This window comes from Taudactylus pleione, unplaced genomic scaffold, assembly GCF_031769625.1.
Source record: "Taudactylus pleione unplaced genomic scaffold, aTauple2 ptg000223l, whole genome shotgun sequence".
Taxonomy (NCBI): Eukaryota; Metazoa; Chordata; class Amphibia; order Anura; family Myobatrachidae; genus Taudactylus; species Taudactylus pleione.
The window spans coordinates 4,148,486-4,165,208 of NW_028284625.1; the positions used below are offsets into that span (position 1 = coordinate 4,148,486).

The following is a 16,723-nucleotide window of genomic DNA, read 5'->3' on the forward strand; positions in this document are numbered from 1 at the left end:
TTTAAATTATTTTGATAGCAGCATACTATGCTGTTTGTTGAAACCTTGTAGCCAACTTCACACTGCTGTAAATTAAACTCAACAGAGCTGCAGTAATCAAGCCTGATTGTGTCTAGTCTAATTGAACACAATTCAATTCAATATGGTTCATAGGTTGAATGAGTAACTATGGGGGAAATTACTAATTCGTTGTTGGATAATCCAAGTTTTTTCCTTCAATATATGAAATTATCATTAAAAATTTTTATATTTTGTTTACTCCGGTTATCTTTTCTAACTGTATATTTAAGTTTGTTTAAAAATCTAAAACAATTAAGTGTGTTAAATTAGTAAAAATAGAAGAAATCAGGAAGGGCTAAAACCTTTTTCATGCAACTATATACTCTGTCATTATATTTTTGTTTAAAAATGAGCAAGACTATTATACATAAAAATTTTATTTTTTTGTTTTGTTAGTAAAGCGTTGCCCCCCACTTGAAGTAACAGACAATGTAAAGTTGGTATCCACTTCATACGATGAGGAGTATTCTGTTGGTCAAGTAATTCAATTTGAATGCAAGGACTCAAAACTTAAGCTAGACGGCCCTCCTGAGATTTTTTGCACATCAGAAGGAGAGTGGAATATAAAGCCACCAATATGTATAGGTAAGTGCTACTTTCAGTAAAAACAAATTTAAATAACTAAAAAAGTTCAAATGCAATGGGATAATAAACTTTCTGTATAAAAGGTAATTTGGATGGGTTTTCTATCAGAAAGCAAGGGTTCACAATACAGTTATTCTGTGGGCAATCATTTTATATTGAATAATGTGAATAAAAAAAACCTTAATAATTAACTTATGGGGACAATATTATTTAATTAATTTATTAGGAGACCATATTATTGAATAATTAAGTAAATAAACCAATACATTTATTAATTATATTAAGTTGCCAGTATTAATTGATTGGTAATATTGACAATAAAAATTTATTTATGACAGGGGAATTTTTGAGATTTGATTTCACTATAAATGCTGGCCAATTCATACATTATTTTTCATTCAAGAATATTGTCCCCATAAGATAATACATTTGTATTCACTTTAATAAATACATATTGATTACCGATATAATGAATATATTGTGTGTTCATCTTGAATGGCCAGACAGGCTAAACAACATGCTTTTTGAGCTAATCTTTTCCAGTGCTTTGGCGGCAGATTGACAAACTGCCACTTGATAAATTTGGTTATTTGTATTTTTGACATGTATCAGGGGCTTCCCACAAATTGATACATCTGTGCAAATCAGGACTGTCCTGAGAAAATGAGAACATATGTGACAGAAAGCAGACCTTAGCAACCTTACTGTTTCCTACTATGTAAATGTGCAGGAAAATATGTTGACAGTTAGTTAAAAGGTTAAATGATAGAAGTTGCCTCTTAATTGAGATTGATTGTTTATGACTCATCTTACTCAACAACATCACATGGCTGTTATTAACTGTGCATGACTTGTCACATGTTTGAGTCACCAGACTTAAAGGTCAACCCAATTAGACTGCAGGTGCAAGACTTGTTTACTTGGTTTTATAAAAGAGTCTGCATGCGCTCAAGCTTTTCACTGTGTGTTTTGAAGCCTCACAGTGCTGTACTGCTGTACAGTACTTAGCCCAAGAGAGATTACCTTATCATATTTACTGCTGTTTATCTTCTATCACCTGTAACCTGTTATTTTCAAAAATGGAATCAACATGTGGACTAACCTCCCTGCTCACATCCGCTACACACCAATAAAGTTGTAGTCATCTGCATATAAAGTAGGCAATTGCTGCTTGGGAATAAAGGGCCTGATTCAGAGATGTATGCTACAGTTATTTGTGGACAGGGTGTGGTGATGATGATGACTGTTTTACAAAACATGGGTGCGTCACCCTGTTTTGTAGGCATGTCGAGGCAGAGTCCTGGCAGCCGTTCTGAGTAAGCTTAGATATATATATATATATATATATATATATATATACATATACACACCACACCTCTCCAGTTTGGGCACATGGTGTATCAACATGCATTTCAACATTGCTATTTAATGTCCATTCAACATGAAAATGGAGAGCTACCAGTTTATTGCTCGGTGCATTTGAAATCTCTAGCCTTAATGGAGAGAGATGATTCGCCATTCATTCTCTGAAACATCGTGACATCTTCCCGACTTAATAAAGTCCACATGGAACCATAAAATATAAATCACAAAAGATGACGTATAAGTGAGCCAATGTTTACTATGTATCTTTTTGCCAGTGTGCGGTTGTGCAAATTATCTTCCTGCTATCATCCCATTGCAGGTAATGCAGCCTATGCATCTGTGGCAGCCGGCATTCTATTGGTGCAGCCAAGTAGTTCCAGAATGTTTCTGGATGTACCTGTATGTAAAATACTACATTACAGTGTACAGCTGCTGACACTGTAATGTAGTATTTTCATGCAGATACAGCCTCAGTTGCACACAGAATACAGGCATGCTGCATATTATTTTAATCAGCAGAAGCTGTTTCTGCATCCTATTCACATTACTTTGCAAAAAATACATCACACAAAAAGACGCTCAGCACTACTGAGTCGCATGATACGCTCGCATTATGTTTAACGTGACTTGTAGCGCATGGAGGTAAGATGTATGTGGATACTTCAGAATTGTGGAGTATCCTTTTTTTTTCTTGCCTTACAAATATTTAAATACACACACACACACACTCACTCAGTGGCCACTTTATCAAATACACCTGTATTTACCACTACACAATGCAGAGATTTCCAACATTGTGAAGAAGGGAACGGGATCATGATGACGTGATTCATCGCAAATTGCTTCATCAGCACCACCGCTGTGGGTGTTTATCGCTGAATTGCGGCTGGAACTGGAGGGGCCGGGAGGCTTGCCTACTTTTCTGGGGGATCGGGAGTGGCAAGCGAATTTCAGGAGGCTCCCGGCCAAATCTGGAGTATAGGCATGTAGGCTGTAACCATGTTTATTAATGCAAGCATCTAATCGGCCAGTAATGTGGCAGCATCTGAATACATGAAATCATGCAAGGCAGTCAAGAGTTTTAGTTGTTGTTCAGGTCAGAACAACAGAATGCAGAAGAACTCACTTGGTTGTGGAATGAATGTTGATACCACACAAGGTGGCTTACGTACTGTTTCTCAGAAACTGTCGATCAACAGGTATATGCACTGACTACAGATTCTAGAGTTTCCACAAAGTAATCAATAAAACATCTAGTGAGTGGCAGTTGTGTGTGCAAAAATGCATTGTGAGAGGTCTAAATAGAATGGTCAGACTAATACAAGGTAACATTAAGGTGCTGGATTAACAACAAGGCAGCCAGGGCAGATGCTTGGGGACCCCACACATAAGGGGCCCCTTCACACAGAGCCATACAGTAACTAGACTTTTTGGTGCCCTGGGCTGAAAGAGCATTGGTGGCCCCACTATTTCTCAAATAGGGACATAACATGTGAACCCAACAAAGGGACATGGTCTCATGGGGAAGGGCCATGACAAAACTGATTTGTCCCATATGATGGTGAAGGGGCACCGATTCCATTGTACCACTGATTTCCAAGTGTTACTGCCAAATAAAGTGTGAATCCAATAATTGCAGTGATGATACACAATAATTCTGCAGTATAACTTACCAGCTCTAGATGTAGAGAGCACTGGTGAAGCTGCACCTGCAACAGGATTTGTCCATCAGAACAGCTGTGCACAAACTTGGAGCCAGCAGTGTAGATCACTGACTGAAGGCATAGAAAGGGTGCTACTTGTAATGTATATGCAGCAAATATCAGCAGCAGTAAGATCTGTGTATGTATCTTGCGCCGATAGCTGAATTCACTGGCAAGGGGACTCAAGGTGTGCTGGTAACTACTGGGTTGGGAATTGGTGGGCGTGACCATAATTTGTGGGGCAGATAGCTCCATATGTAAGGTATCTGACTGTCATGTGAGAGGTGACAGGTTTGAGTTCCAGATATGACAGTAATTTGAAATGTGTGTGCTAAATAAAATAGGATGCAACTGAAGGTTCTTGGGGAGGTGGACAGTTAGAGGGGGAGTCAGCCAGGGAGCAGATAGGGGCGGGCAGGAGATGAAGGGGATAAAAGAATAGGAAACTACAAGTGAGAATGATTATAAACAGAAAATGTACAAGCCCAAGCAGCACTTCCTGCCCTGCAGTGCCCTGTACCGTGGCACATGTCCCACCACCCTAGTTAAGGCTCTGCCACTACATAACTTAAACATTAGTGTTGGGGGGTACTGTGAGGCATAAAGTGAACTAGTGGCACTGCAGTGTGTTCAGTACATTAGCTGTGATGGGAGTATTTACACATCATACTTTTTAATGTTATCAACAGTATATCATTTTTAACATTTTATTGGTAGATGCCCCCACAAGTTAATTGCTCTGAGGCCACCACAACCCATAATATGGCCCTGGCAACTGAACATACAGAATGCAAAACCTTGAAGTGAATGGGTTACAGCAGCAGAAGACCATGTTGGTTTAAACTTCTGAAGCAGGAATCAGAGTATACAGTTGGCATCGGCACATCAAAACTGGACAGTTGCATACTGGGAAAATTTTTTTATAGGTGTCTGCGCTAATAACACTAAAAAATATATAAATTCAATATCCCAATAGCTGATAAAATATTAAACAATTCAAAACAAATAAATTTAATATGAAATATATTGATTGCAGTTATGAATAGCAATGAAATAAAGTAATACATTAAAAAGGCAAACAGCTCAAAATACTTCTAGCAAAGTTGCTTATTGAAACAGATAAAAATATCCCACTAAATGGTACAATGCGTCTAATACCACTTTCAGACATACGACTCGGGAATTACCTTGCTCAGACCCGGGTTTTTCTCCTCTGCTAAATCCCATGTTTTTGGACTAGACCCACTTTTACACTTTCACACCTTAGACCGGGAAATTACCGGGTCGACCCCTTTCAGACATAAGCAGGGTTTTTTATTGTTTTACACAGTTTTTCCAAGGATAATGGAAGCAGTACAGTGATTCCTGAGACACTACAGGTAAGGACTGTTTGCAGCACAGGGACAGTCCACCAGGTCCATGGCATACACGTTCCCACCCCAGGTTTAAATCCAACACAAACTGTAGGCAGCAGCTACCTGGGCACCAAACACACACACACTATAGGCAGCAACCGTGAGCAGAGCGCACACACCACGCGTTTCATTGCATGTACAATGTCTCTCTCCCTCTCTGGCTGCCGCTGATGATGGCATCAGCATGCAGCAGGCAGCCCTAGCTGGCCAAACAGAAGCTGCTAGGTGCAGCCTGGGAGTAAAATTCCAGGTTGCATCATTCAGACATGAGTAGGGTTGTCTTCACAGGACTTTAGTACTGGGAAATAACCCAGGTCAATTGCAGGGGTGGCAACCTGGGAATGTGTTCCTGGGTTGGTGCCTTTCAGACATTTGAGAGACCCAGGAATTTTGGCTGAGGCAGGCCAAAAACCCGGGAATCTCAGTATGTCTGAAAGGGGTATTAGTCTTGTTAAATGTTTGCCGCTTATTCATTAGAACTAGAGATGTGCGCTGACCCTGATGTCTTGGTTTTGGATCTGGATCTCCCCTGGTTTTGGATCTGGATTGGTTTTGCCAAAACCTCAGCTCCGTTTTTGTTTTCGTGTTTTGGTTTTGGATCTGGATTTTTTCTTAAAAAATTGAAAAAACTGCTAAAATCACATAAAATTGGCATTTTTTTGTTCATACAGTATTAATAACCTCAATAACATTTATTTCCACTCATTTCCAGTCAATTTTGACCACCTCACAGCTCACAATATTGATTTGTTCTCTAGTTTAGGCCCAAAATTTGCACCAAGATAGCTGGCTGACTAAACTAAGCTGCAGCAGTGGGCGGCACAAACACATGGCAGTTCAACTTCAAACATGGCACATCAGGAAACACTATTATTATTCAAGAGAGGCCTGAGGGAGTTGGAGTATGTATGTATGTAGTTGAAAGTAGGGCAGGGACAGGAAGGGTTGATTGGTAGTAAATTTAATTTTGTTTTTTGATTCCAAAGAAAATTTATGAGGGAGAAGGGGAGGGGAGGAGGCATTTGCAAAAAAATGTGATACAGTATATTTACATCAGTCCTTGCCACAGAAGAATCCTTGAGCATGGCTGCTGCTGCTGGGAGTTCATTTTTTTCATCCTAGAAGGGGACCAGGAAGCATGCTTTCCAAAAATGAATAAACAATTGACTTAAATAATGCTTTGCAAATCTTCTATAAAGGCATTTCCCAATCTGTACAGGGACATAAAAAAACATAGTTAGTTAGTGGCCTTCAAACTGCCATTGTTCCCACTGTCCACTTAACCATATGAGATTATGTGAACAAGCAGAACAGAGCAGCAAATGCAACATTTCAGACTTAAGGTTTCAGTCTTACGTTGTGTCTTTCTTGGGAATTCTTTCTTGAGCGCCATGCCTGCTTGCTGGGAGTTGATTTTTTTCATCCCAGAAGTGAACCAGGAAGCATGCTTTCCAAAAACAAATAAACAATTGACTTAAATAATCCTTTGTAAACCTTCTGTTCTGTAACGGAATTTTCCAACCTGTATGGGGACATTAAAAAAAACAGACTTAGTTAGTGGCCTTCAAATTGCCATTGTTCCCACTGTCCACTTCTCTTAGATATGTGAATGTTAGAATGTAGAAGGCCAAAAATTGGGTGGACCACACATGGCTGATTGATTAACCATGGCGACTGGATTAGTGTCATAAGGAAGAGGAGGCTGCAAACTGGGTGTCATGTTATGAGTTGGCCATATGGGGTATGTTGCTGTTAAGGGATCAGGCTGGTTATCAGTGGACACATTATTATAGTTGTTGTTATTTTGGGTTGCCATCTCCTGAAGGGTGTTTACCAACAGACAGAGACTACCTACCTATCAGCTCAGGCATAGACACTTCCTGAGGAACAGAGCTCTGTTCTCTGGAGGGAAGACAAATAGGTGGGAGCCCCTGTTCCAACATCCCCTGTTCCAACATCTGAAGCTCTTATCTCTCCACTTCATCTATTATAGATGAAATAATAATTTCACCGGGGACATCTAGCTACTGTTTCTGTAAACTGCTCACCCTTTTTGGACAGGAAGTCCAGGATGGATGGTTTGGAAGATGAAAGCCTAGCAACTGATGGGAATGGTAATTATCAAGACCTGGTCCCGACCAGTGGGTGTAGTCTGGGAGGTATTGGTTGGCATGCAGGCAGCAGAATAACAAAGGCCCCCTTTTTGTATGTGCTTACTATTCTGTATTTCAGTTTGTGATTCAGGTAGGAATAAAGTTGGCTACAGAACACAGTGATAGAATCACTGGATGTCTTAGTGCATTCAGGCCAAATACCATCCATGAATTCCCAGACAGATTCCGGACAGATGAATCCTTTGCTTGTAATAATCTTTGGTAATTCCTGGCAAAGGGGGGTGTTATAGCCAGACACTTTGAAGGCTGTAACTTTGAACTGCTTTTTAGAAAACATGTGAATGAAACCTTTCCACACTGCAGAACATGATGGAGAAATCCCTTGAAGTTCAGCACCTAGAGCATCTTTTTTCATGTTCTCTGAGGCCTCTCCTGACATTTGTTTATGGTTTTGAATAGAACAGTTTTAGAATTTAGGCAAGCTACACCTGTAATCACTTCCAAGGACTCTGGACTTTTTCCACAGGATCTGATTTCCGTTTGGGTAAAGCGTAAGGAGCCTTGCAGGGCAACCCGGGCACCCTGCAATTCAACACCCGCTGGCTCCCCATCACCCACCGGGTATGATATCCTGTACTTTTTTGCCTACTACCAAGTGTACAATTATTACCATTTATTTGTACATTGCACGGTAGTGCTTATTTTAAAAACAGGAGTCACATTTCCTGCTGCAATCAGAACTCACCAGACCTGTCATTTGTCTTATGTTTCATGCCTTGATTCATCCACAATATATATAATTCACCTATTGCATATGTCTAATGTCCATGGCAGATATCATTTTTCTGCCTCACCCAGTATTTATCAACTGATTCTGTGAATTCTCATGCCTTTTGAATCTACAGCACATCTTGACTGTATGCATTTATATTCCATGCATCACCTTGTATTCATTAATAAATTTTATTTTATGTCTACACTGACCTATGTCATATATACGGTTGACTCCGTCACAGCATTTATGTTGAGGAGCGCCTAAATACATGGTAATACCTACCTTTAGACACATAATTTAGAATTTAGGATGTCTACTCTATATAGGTTTGTAAATAAATATAGGCTTTAGTTTTTTAGAGCATATAACTTTATAAGCTTTTAGGATAACATTTCTGCTATGTTTAAGATTAAAAAAACAACTTTTTGTAACCCAATAACTTAAAGACAAAAGTTTACATTGCAGTATTCATGCAGACCCTTGACAGACAGCAGCACAGCACCCCTGCGCACCTACGCCGATGACAGTGATAGCCAGGTGTGGCTGAAACGCACACAATAAAAATTGTTTGTTTATTATTTTGGGCAGCAGCCCCTTGACAAACAGGAGCACAGCACCCCTGCGCACCTGTGCCAATGACAGTGACAGCCAGGTGTAGCTGACATGCACACAAAAAAAATTTGACAAAGAAAAGACAATATATTATTATTTTTTTTCAGCTCCAGAACTTGGGCCCAGAGCACAGATTGATCACGACTGGAGTCGGGCAGCACTAGCTTGTGTTGCCAGCTTGCTAGATCTTGTGCAGCTAAGCCTAACATGCACAGACACACAGACAATTATTAGAAAAAAAGACAATAGATTTAAAGAAAAATTTATTCTCCAGAACTTGGGCCCAGAGCACAGATTGATCATGACTGGAGTCGGGCAGCACTAGCTTGCGTTGCCGACTTGCTAGATCTTGTGCGGCTAAGCATAACACGCACAGACACACAGACAGGTATGCAGTCGGGAAGCCGGCGGGCCTAATCCTGACAGCTGGTTTCCAGACTGGTTAATCCTGGCTTAATCTACATCTAGACGCCTGTCATTTTACTGACGCTGGGAGACCGGCGCCCGGCATCCCGATTGAAGGGACGCCGCGCTCGCTCTGAATCAGGGCGGATTTAAAAAAAAAAAATTCTGCCTCCAGGCCACTCGCATAGCTGTGGGTGACCACCCACAGCTTGTGAGGGTGGCCTGGCGATGGTCGAGATTATCGCGACCATTGGGCTTGCAACGAGACCCTTGTGGTAGGGTCTCGTCCACCGCAAGTCCCAGTGAACTTCCAGCTCTAATAGAGCAGGAAGTTTACTACTGACATCACGTGTGATGTCAGTAGGGCCACCCACAAATGGCAGGCGTTCCTTCGGGAACGCCTCCGTTTGTGCAGCCACCCCCTTGACCCACCTACAAAACGGGGCGAGCTGTCGATCAACATCGACAGCTGCCCCGTATTGCTGTGAAGTTCTCACTCGCTCCCGGGCTCGCGCACGCCGTGCGAGCGCACTGCCTGACCATCGACCCACTTGCAAGCGCTATGCGCTCACGAGCAGGTCTGAATCAGGCCCAGCATTCCTATCAATACTAGTTAGATAAGCAACAGAATCAAAAAAGGTAATATAAACTAAAAATATTTATAACTAGTAATGAAGTTAATAGTAAAACCTGATCTTAGTATTGTCTGTATATATGTATAATACATATAGTGACGCTGTCCAGGATGAAAGCACTGAGGGGGTCTCTTGGCTAAAAAGACGTTGTGGTTTAGATAGTTATCTAATTGGTCCAATAAGGGGCTCAGACGGAGATGTATCAAAGCATACATGCCTACTCTCCCGATTTGGCCGGGAGCCTCCCGAAAATCGGGTGCCGCTCCAGGCCCCCCGGTAAAGTAGGCAGGCCTCCCGACTTATCCAGTCCCCCCCGCAATGTAGTGCTAAACCCCCACTGCGGAGGGGCTGATGATGCGATTCGCGCTGAATCGCGTCATCATAACCCCGCCCCCCGCATAGCAATGCCGGAAATATCGGCATTGTGTAGAGGGGGCGGAGCCTAAATGACGAGATTGCGTGGCTCCTCCCCCAGTCCAGCCCCTAAACGATGGTAACATTTCCGGCCACGCCCCTCTATACAGGCCCCGCCCCCCTGCTACACCGACCTGGCTGCTTCCTCCCGGAGGAAGCAGCCAGGATGTAGGCAAGTATGTATCAAAGTGGAGAGAGGGATAAAGTACCGACCAATCAGTTTGTAATTACCGTTTTACAATCTGTGTTTGAAAAATGACAGTTAGAAGTTACATGGCTTGATACATCTCACTCACAGTACTGGCAATGTTAGCTGCAATCACGTTATAATTGCAGGCCACTTGTTCCAGGTTTAATAGAGTAACTGTGACTCCTATATTATTTATGTTGTAATCCCATGCATTTGGTCTGAGTGTAAATGCTGTACGGCAACATCTGATAATCCGGAAGATCCTGTTCCCCACTAATTAACAAACGATATGCAGAGTACAAGTAGTAGTGATTCTGTGCAGGGTATAAGGCTTCTAAGACACTTCACAATTTACCTGCTCAGGTGAAAAATGGGTTATAACTGGGACCAAAAGGTGTGCAGATTTCAAGCCCAGTAGAAAAGTCTATGCAGTGAATGTATGAATAGTTACCGACAGCCTCTTCCTAGGTAGAGCAATAGATGACTGGATAAATAGTTATTAGAAGTCTAATACAGACAGCTTAGATGGCAGTTAACTTGCTAGTGGACCTTGCTCTACTTTAGCTTGGGTTTTCTCAATAAGAAGTACAGTAGTGTTCAAAATTGCAGGTATTTATTAATTTATACTGGCAGCAGCAATCAGAATAATTGTCCTACAATATACACCTGCTACATTGACAGATATTGGAATATTGAATATATAATTTTTTTGTGTTACAGATGTGTCCTTGCTCATGTAGCATCCATACTCATAAGCATGCATCAAGGCACATTGCAACATATTCAGTCCCAGATTAACATATTCAGTTACAGCACAGTGTACTGAGACACTGAAGAGTGTAACGATATGTACACACGTAGCGATTTAAATGAACAATTTCAATGATAATTATATAGTTCATATCATTATCATTCAAATCGTTCATTTTTTGGCCCCTACTAACCCACCAATGACCAGTGTTGCACAGGCACGTATGGATGATAGCGATTTTTTCCATCGGCCATGCATGCAGGCCAACCTCCATGATATAGAGCAGGTTACTATAGGGACCCGCAATCATTGATCGCAGGTTGCTATAGTCGTTGGTGAGTTGGTGGTGTGCTGGATAATCAATATCAATCATACAGCACACCAGGGAGGGTGCAGGACGATCAGCCAGCGATATTGTATCGCTGGCTGATCGCTCCGTGTGTAGGCACCATAATACTGGTTTACGCCCACCAGATGTCGCTTTTTCTAATGGTCATTGAGCATACATGAAATCACTGCAGCATAAAGCACTGACAGGTGGGCCACTCACCTACTGTACTGTATAGTGTCAACAGAACCGCTGCTTGTGGAAGAAGACACTGTCAATTTGCAGATGTAAAGTACGGAACACCACCGAATCAGCAGTGCTTAGGGAGGTTATCCTGCCTAAAAGTCACAGGTTGAACAGTAAATATGTTGCACCTGCAGTATTTAATAGTATGTGATGTTCTCATTATGAGTACTGACCCGGCACTGTAGAGCAGCAGTCTTAAAATGGGCAAGGGTAAAGACTACATGGGTGCAGGGTGTGCGGTGTGCACCGCACACCCTACACCCATTATAGAAACACCCCTGATAGAAGTGTAAGGAATGGGATCTTAGTGAAAAGTGTAATGCCCCATAGGGGTGGGGTCAACACCCCCAGTGAGAGCTACATGATATGGGGGTGGGGGGGGGGGTGGTAATGCTCCAATAAAGTCATTTGGGGAGGGGAGGTAAAATGGGTGGTTAAAATATTGGAAAAAACTACACTGGTCACAGGTTGCACAAAAACAGGAATGAATGTATGTACATATGGGGCACGGGTGTTAAACATGGTCTCTTTTACCACTAAGGTAGTGGAGGTAAGCTTAATGGAATCTATTGCCACAGTGGGTGGTCTACTGACAATGGGGGTAGTAAATTTTGCAATGGGGACCTATGGACATGGGAGGGAGCGAGACAACCCATAGGCATATTTTTTTAAATAAAATATTTGAATTCATTTTTAAAAGTATATTTTAAACTTTATTAAATTTAAAAAAATAATAATAATTTCTGACTGGTCAATTACCTGCAAAGGGCGCAAGTTATCAACACCGTTGCCAACACAGCAACTTGGGCCCTTAGCAAGTAATTTGTAGCTAATTTGTACCCGGCACTTATCTATATTTTCCAGTTACTGATTGAATAATTAATGTATCACTTTTCACAGTGCCTCCACCCAATGGGGTCTATTTACTAACATTTACTAAGCAGTTTTAGGAGACAGAGTGAAAAGTGATAGGGTGCCAGCCAATCAGCTCCCAACTGTCATTTTTCAAACACAGCCTGTGAGATGGCAATTATGAGCTGATTGGCTGGTACCTTATCACTTTTCACTGTCTCCTAACACTGCTTAGCAAATAGACCCCAATGTAGTTATTAGACTGCAAAGTACCAGGGGCTGGCTTGGGAAACCGCCTAATTCTAGTAGAAAGTGTATGATAACGGTTAAGATCTACTACCCCTACAATTATAGACAACACACAGGCACTGATTCAGAACCGGACACTCTGAAAGAGCACTCGCTATGATTCAGGGCCGTCCCTCTGTTATTTTTGAGCGGCCTCCTGGCCGCTCGCATAGCTGTGCGTGACCACCCACAGCTATAGCGAGCAGCCAAAAATATGGTCGCGATGGTCAAGACCATCATGACCATCGGGCTTGCGACTAGACCCTTGTGGTATGGTCTCATTGCCGCAAGCCCTGGAGTGTTTTCGGCTCTATCAGAGCCGAGAGCACTCTCATTGATGTCAGTGGGGCCGGCCCTAGACGGTAGGTGTTCCCATGGGAACGCCTCTGTCTGGGCAGCCACGCCCCCGGCATGCCCACCAAAGGGGGCGTACTGTCACTCACCATCAACAGCATGCCCCCTTTGTAGCGAGACCCGGAGCGACGGCTTCCACGTCACTATGCGGGTCTCTTGCATGCGCAAGACGGAGCCGGCTCCGTCGTACGCATGCGCACTGGGCCACCATCGACCCGCTTGTGAGCGAATAGCGCTCGCGAGTGTGTCTGAATCAGGCCCACAGTTCAACACAGAAGTTCAAGTGTATCAGACACAAAAGAGTTAAAACTTTTTTTACTGGGACTCTTCAAAATGTAACTCTTATGAAAAAAAAGGTTATGTAGAGAATTTGCAATCGTTTAAGGCATAAATCATACCAGAAAAGTTGTTGTATTAGTAACAATTTTAAATAATATACATTTGGCACAATTTTACAGACTAAGGGTCCTATGTATCAAAGCTTGATGAGAAATAAAATTGTGAGAGAAAAAGTATTAACCAATCAGCTCCTGTCATTTTTCAAACACAGCCAAGAAAATTTAAGTTATAAGCTGATTGGTTGGTTATTTATATCTCACAATTTTATCTCTCATCAAGCTTTGATACATAGGCCCCTATGACCCATGTAAGTCACTCACACCCACAGTAACTACTTTTTATTTTCATTCTAAATGGGTTACCACTCAAAATGTTATTCCTCTCCTACTCAGTGCCAATTATCCTAGTTGCAATGGCAATAGCATTAATATATGCAAATCTAAATATTCCTGTTTATGGAAATCACTTCCTTTATGAGTCTACCTTAAACTAAATAGCGACAGTGTTATACCACTACCAGTAGTTTCCAATACAGAATTACATAATTTCATACCAGATAACAGTCAACACAATACACAGTTTGGTTTCTTTAAGTTGATGGCAGAAATTAGGTTTTTTTTAATATATATATATATATATATATATATATATATAATACGAGCAGGGCCCTCTACCCTCTTGTGCTTCTCCTTCTCTACTTTCATCTGCTTCTCACTCCCCACTAGGGCACCTAACACTTGGTTGTTTTGCTCTGTTGCTTATATGGGTGTTATTGTCACTAATGTAGCAGTGTATATTATCCATGTCCTTGTCCTATATTGTACTGTAAGTCACTGGTCAACTTATTTGTTAATGTTACTTTGTAAGGCGCTGCAGAACACTTGTGGCTCCATATAAATAAATTATAATAATAATTTATATATATATATATATATATATATATATATATTTATATATAGTTGTGAATCCCACAGATTCTCTGTGAAAACCCCCTAGAACCCAGTCTAGCAAGGTCTCCCACCACTAACAGCCACCCATTGTTCCCTTAGAACTAGGAACGTTCGCCAGTACTTGGATGGCCGCCTGGTCTTAATACTCAGGGTAGTAGTGGTTTACACAGGAATCCAATGGGATCCAGAGGAAGAGTGAGGAACAGGTTCAGGGAAAGTCAGTGGTATGGCTAGGAAGCCGAAGGTGCAGCTAGAGCCAGCAAACAAACTGGAGAACTGAAGGTTCGGCTTTGGGAGCCGATGGTGCAGCTTGGATAATGAGGATGCGGCTTAGAGCTGATAGTAGAATCTGGAAGGTGAAGGTGTGGCTATGAGAGCCAATGATGCAGCATAAGTGCCGATGGAGCTGCTTTTAGAGCCAGTAGTAGAGGTTGGTAACAGATGGTGAGGCTTTGGGAGCCGATTATGCAACTTTGAGAGCCAGTGTTATGGCTTGGTGCCAAAAGTGTGGCTTTGAGAGCCGATGGTGTAGCAAAGTGCTGAAGGTGGGGCTTTGGTAGCCGATGGTGTGGCTTGTATGCCGAAAGTGTGGCTTTAAGAGCTGATGGTGTGGCTTGGTGCTGATGGTGCAGCTTTGAGAGCCGATGGTACGGCTTGAATAGTGAAGGTGCAACTTTGGAAGCCGATGGTGCAGCTTGGATGCCGGAGGTGCGGCTTTGAGAGCCAATGGTGCGTCTAGATGCCGAAAATGTCACTTGAATGACGATTGCAGAACAAGAACTGCAGGTTTGACTGTAGAGCCTATGGTATGGCTAGGGAGCTAGGGAGTAGAAACTGCTGGAGCGTCTGAGAAGCCAATGGAATGGCTTGGTAGTCCGTAACAGTATGGGAACTGCTGAAGCAGCTGGGACACCGACATAATGTCTTGCGAGCCGGTAACCAGAGACAGAGCAATGCAGCTGGAGACACAGGATACAAAACACAAGAGGATGCAGGAATGCTGACCTTGCAGCAGAGCCGAGGGATCCAAAAGGAACACTATAGTCGGCAAGGCAACAAAGGGTCAGTGTGCAGAAATAAAGGAGGAACCCAATCAATTTGTTCTGTGTAGAACACGTGACATCCGAGGGCATCCAGTTCACCTAGCAACCAACGGAACCGGCACAACAGTGCCAGAAGGAGAAAAGTTGTGACCGCGACTTGTAACACATATGTATATACAGTGCTCGAAGTGGGAATTTAGAGATGGGGGTATGGAGATATGGAGATTGACCCCCCCTCCAGCCCCTCCTTCCATATCACCCCACCCACTGTACTTCTCACCCCCACACTTCTCCCTGCCTGCTCCCCTCTCTCACACTCTGCCCTTCTCACTAAATGATTCCCTCTCTCTTTCAACCTCTACAATGCTAACTACCTGCTTCCTTCTGTCTGCCCCCTATTCCCTCTTTCAACCCTCCTCTCTCTAATTGCTACTGACCTGCGTTGCTGGAAAGAGCCACCGGCAGCATCGGGTCTTCTTGGTTGCTGCAGTTTAATCCAGCAACGCTTCTTAGCCAATGAGAAGCTATCACTTGGCTGCTTCTCAATGGCTGTCCACCAGCGAGCCCCCCGATTGGCTGGCCACCAGTGAGCCCCCCGATTGGCTGGCCACCAGCGAGCCCTGCCGATTGGCTGGCTGCCAGCAAGCCCCACGATTGGTTGGCCGCCAGCGAGCCCTGCCAATTGGCTGGCCGCCAGCGAGCCCCACGATTGGCTGGCGGGCAGTGAGCCCTGCTATTGGCTGGCCGCCAGCGAGCCGGCCGGTGCGTGCTGCACCTGTTACTTTACAGTGCAGCCGGGCTGCTACACGTCCCGGCTGCTACATGCTAGCGCCACCGTTGATCGAGATGTGTCCCCTGCGGGACACATCTCTACACATTGCCGCCGCTGTTCCAGTGCTGGGATCCCATTCTGGATCCCAGCACTGGTACATTCTCTTCTGCGGCTAAAATGAAGTGGGGCCGGGAAGTGGCGGTATACCATACCTCCGTATACCGCCCCACTTTGACCATTGTATATATATATATATATATATATATATATACAAGAACACGGGTGCGGCACTAAGGGCTATGTAAATGTCCAAAAAGTACAACACTGCAGGTAGTTTACAACGTTTCAATCATATATATGATTTTCGTCAGGTAATAAGCAGAACAAACAAACATCTTACCTTTTAACTTCACACCCAGCAAGTGACAATCAGCACACCACGTTCCAGCACTAAGCGGGTGTGGGCGCACAATGATGATGTCAACTGCATCACAGTGCAGTCACTGTCAGTGAGAGAAAGGAAAACC

General features: G+C 42.9%; 1 protein-coding gene across 4 annotated transcripts in view; it reads left to right on the plus strand.

Annotated features, from left to right (window-relative positions):
• Nucleotides 1-16,723, plus strand: part of CFH (complement factor H) — a 695,946-nt gene that overhangs the window by 96,102 nt on the left and 583,121 nt on the right. For 3 of the 4 annotated variants that reach the window (XM_088478854.1, XM_088478855.1, XM_088478857.1), the window contains exon 5: nt 457-645. The exons of the other annotated variant lie outside the window; for it this stretch is intronic. In XM_088478854.1, the coding sequence (XP_088334980.1) occupies nt 457-645 (189 nt within the window). The remainder of the gene's footprint in view (nt 1-456; nt 646-16,723) is intronic. 4 annotated transcript variants of the gene reach the window in all.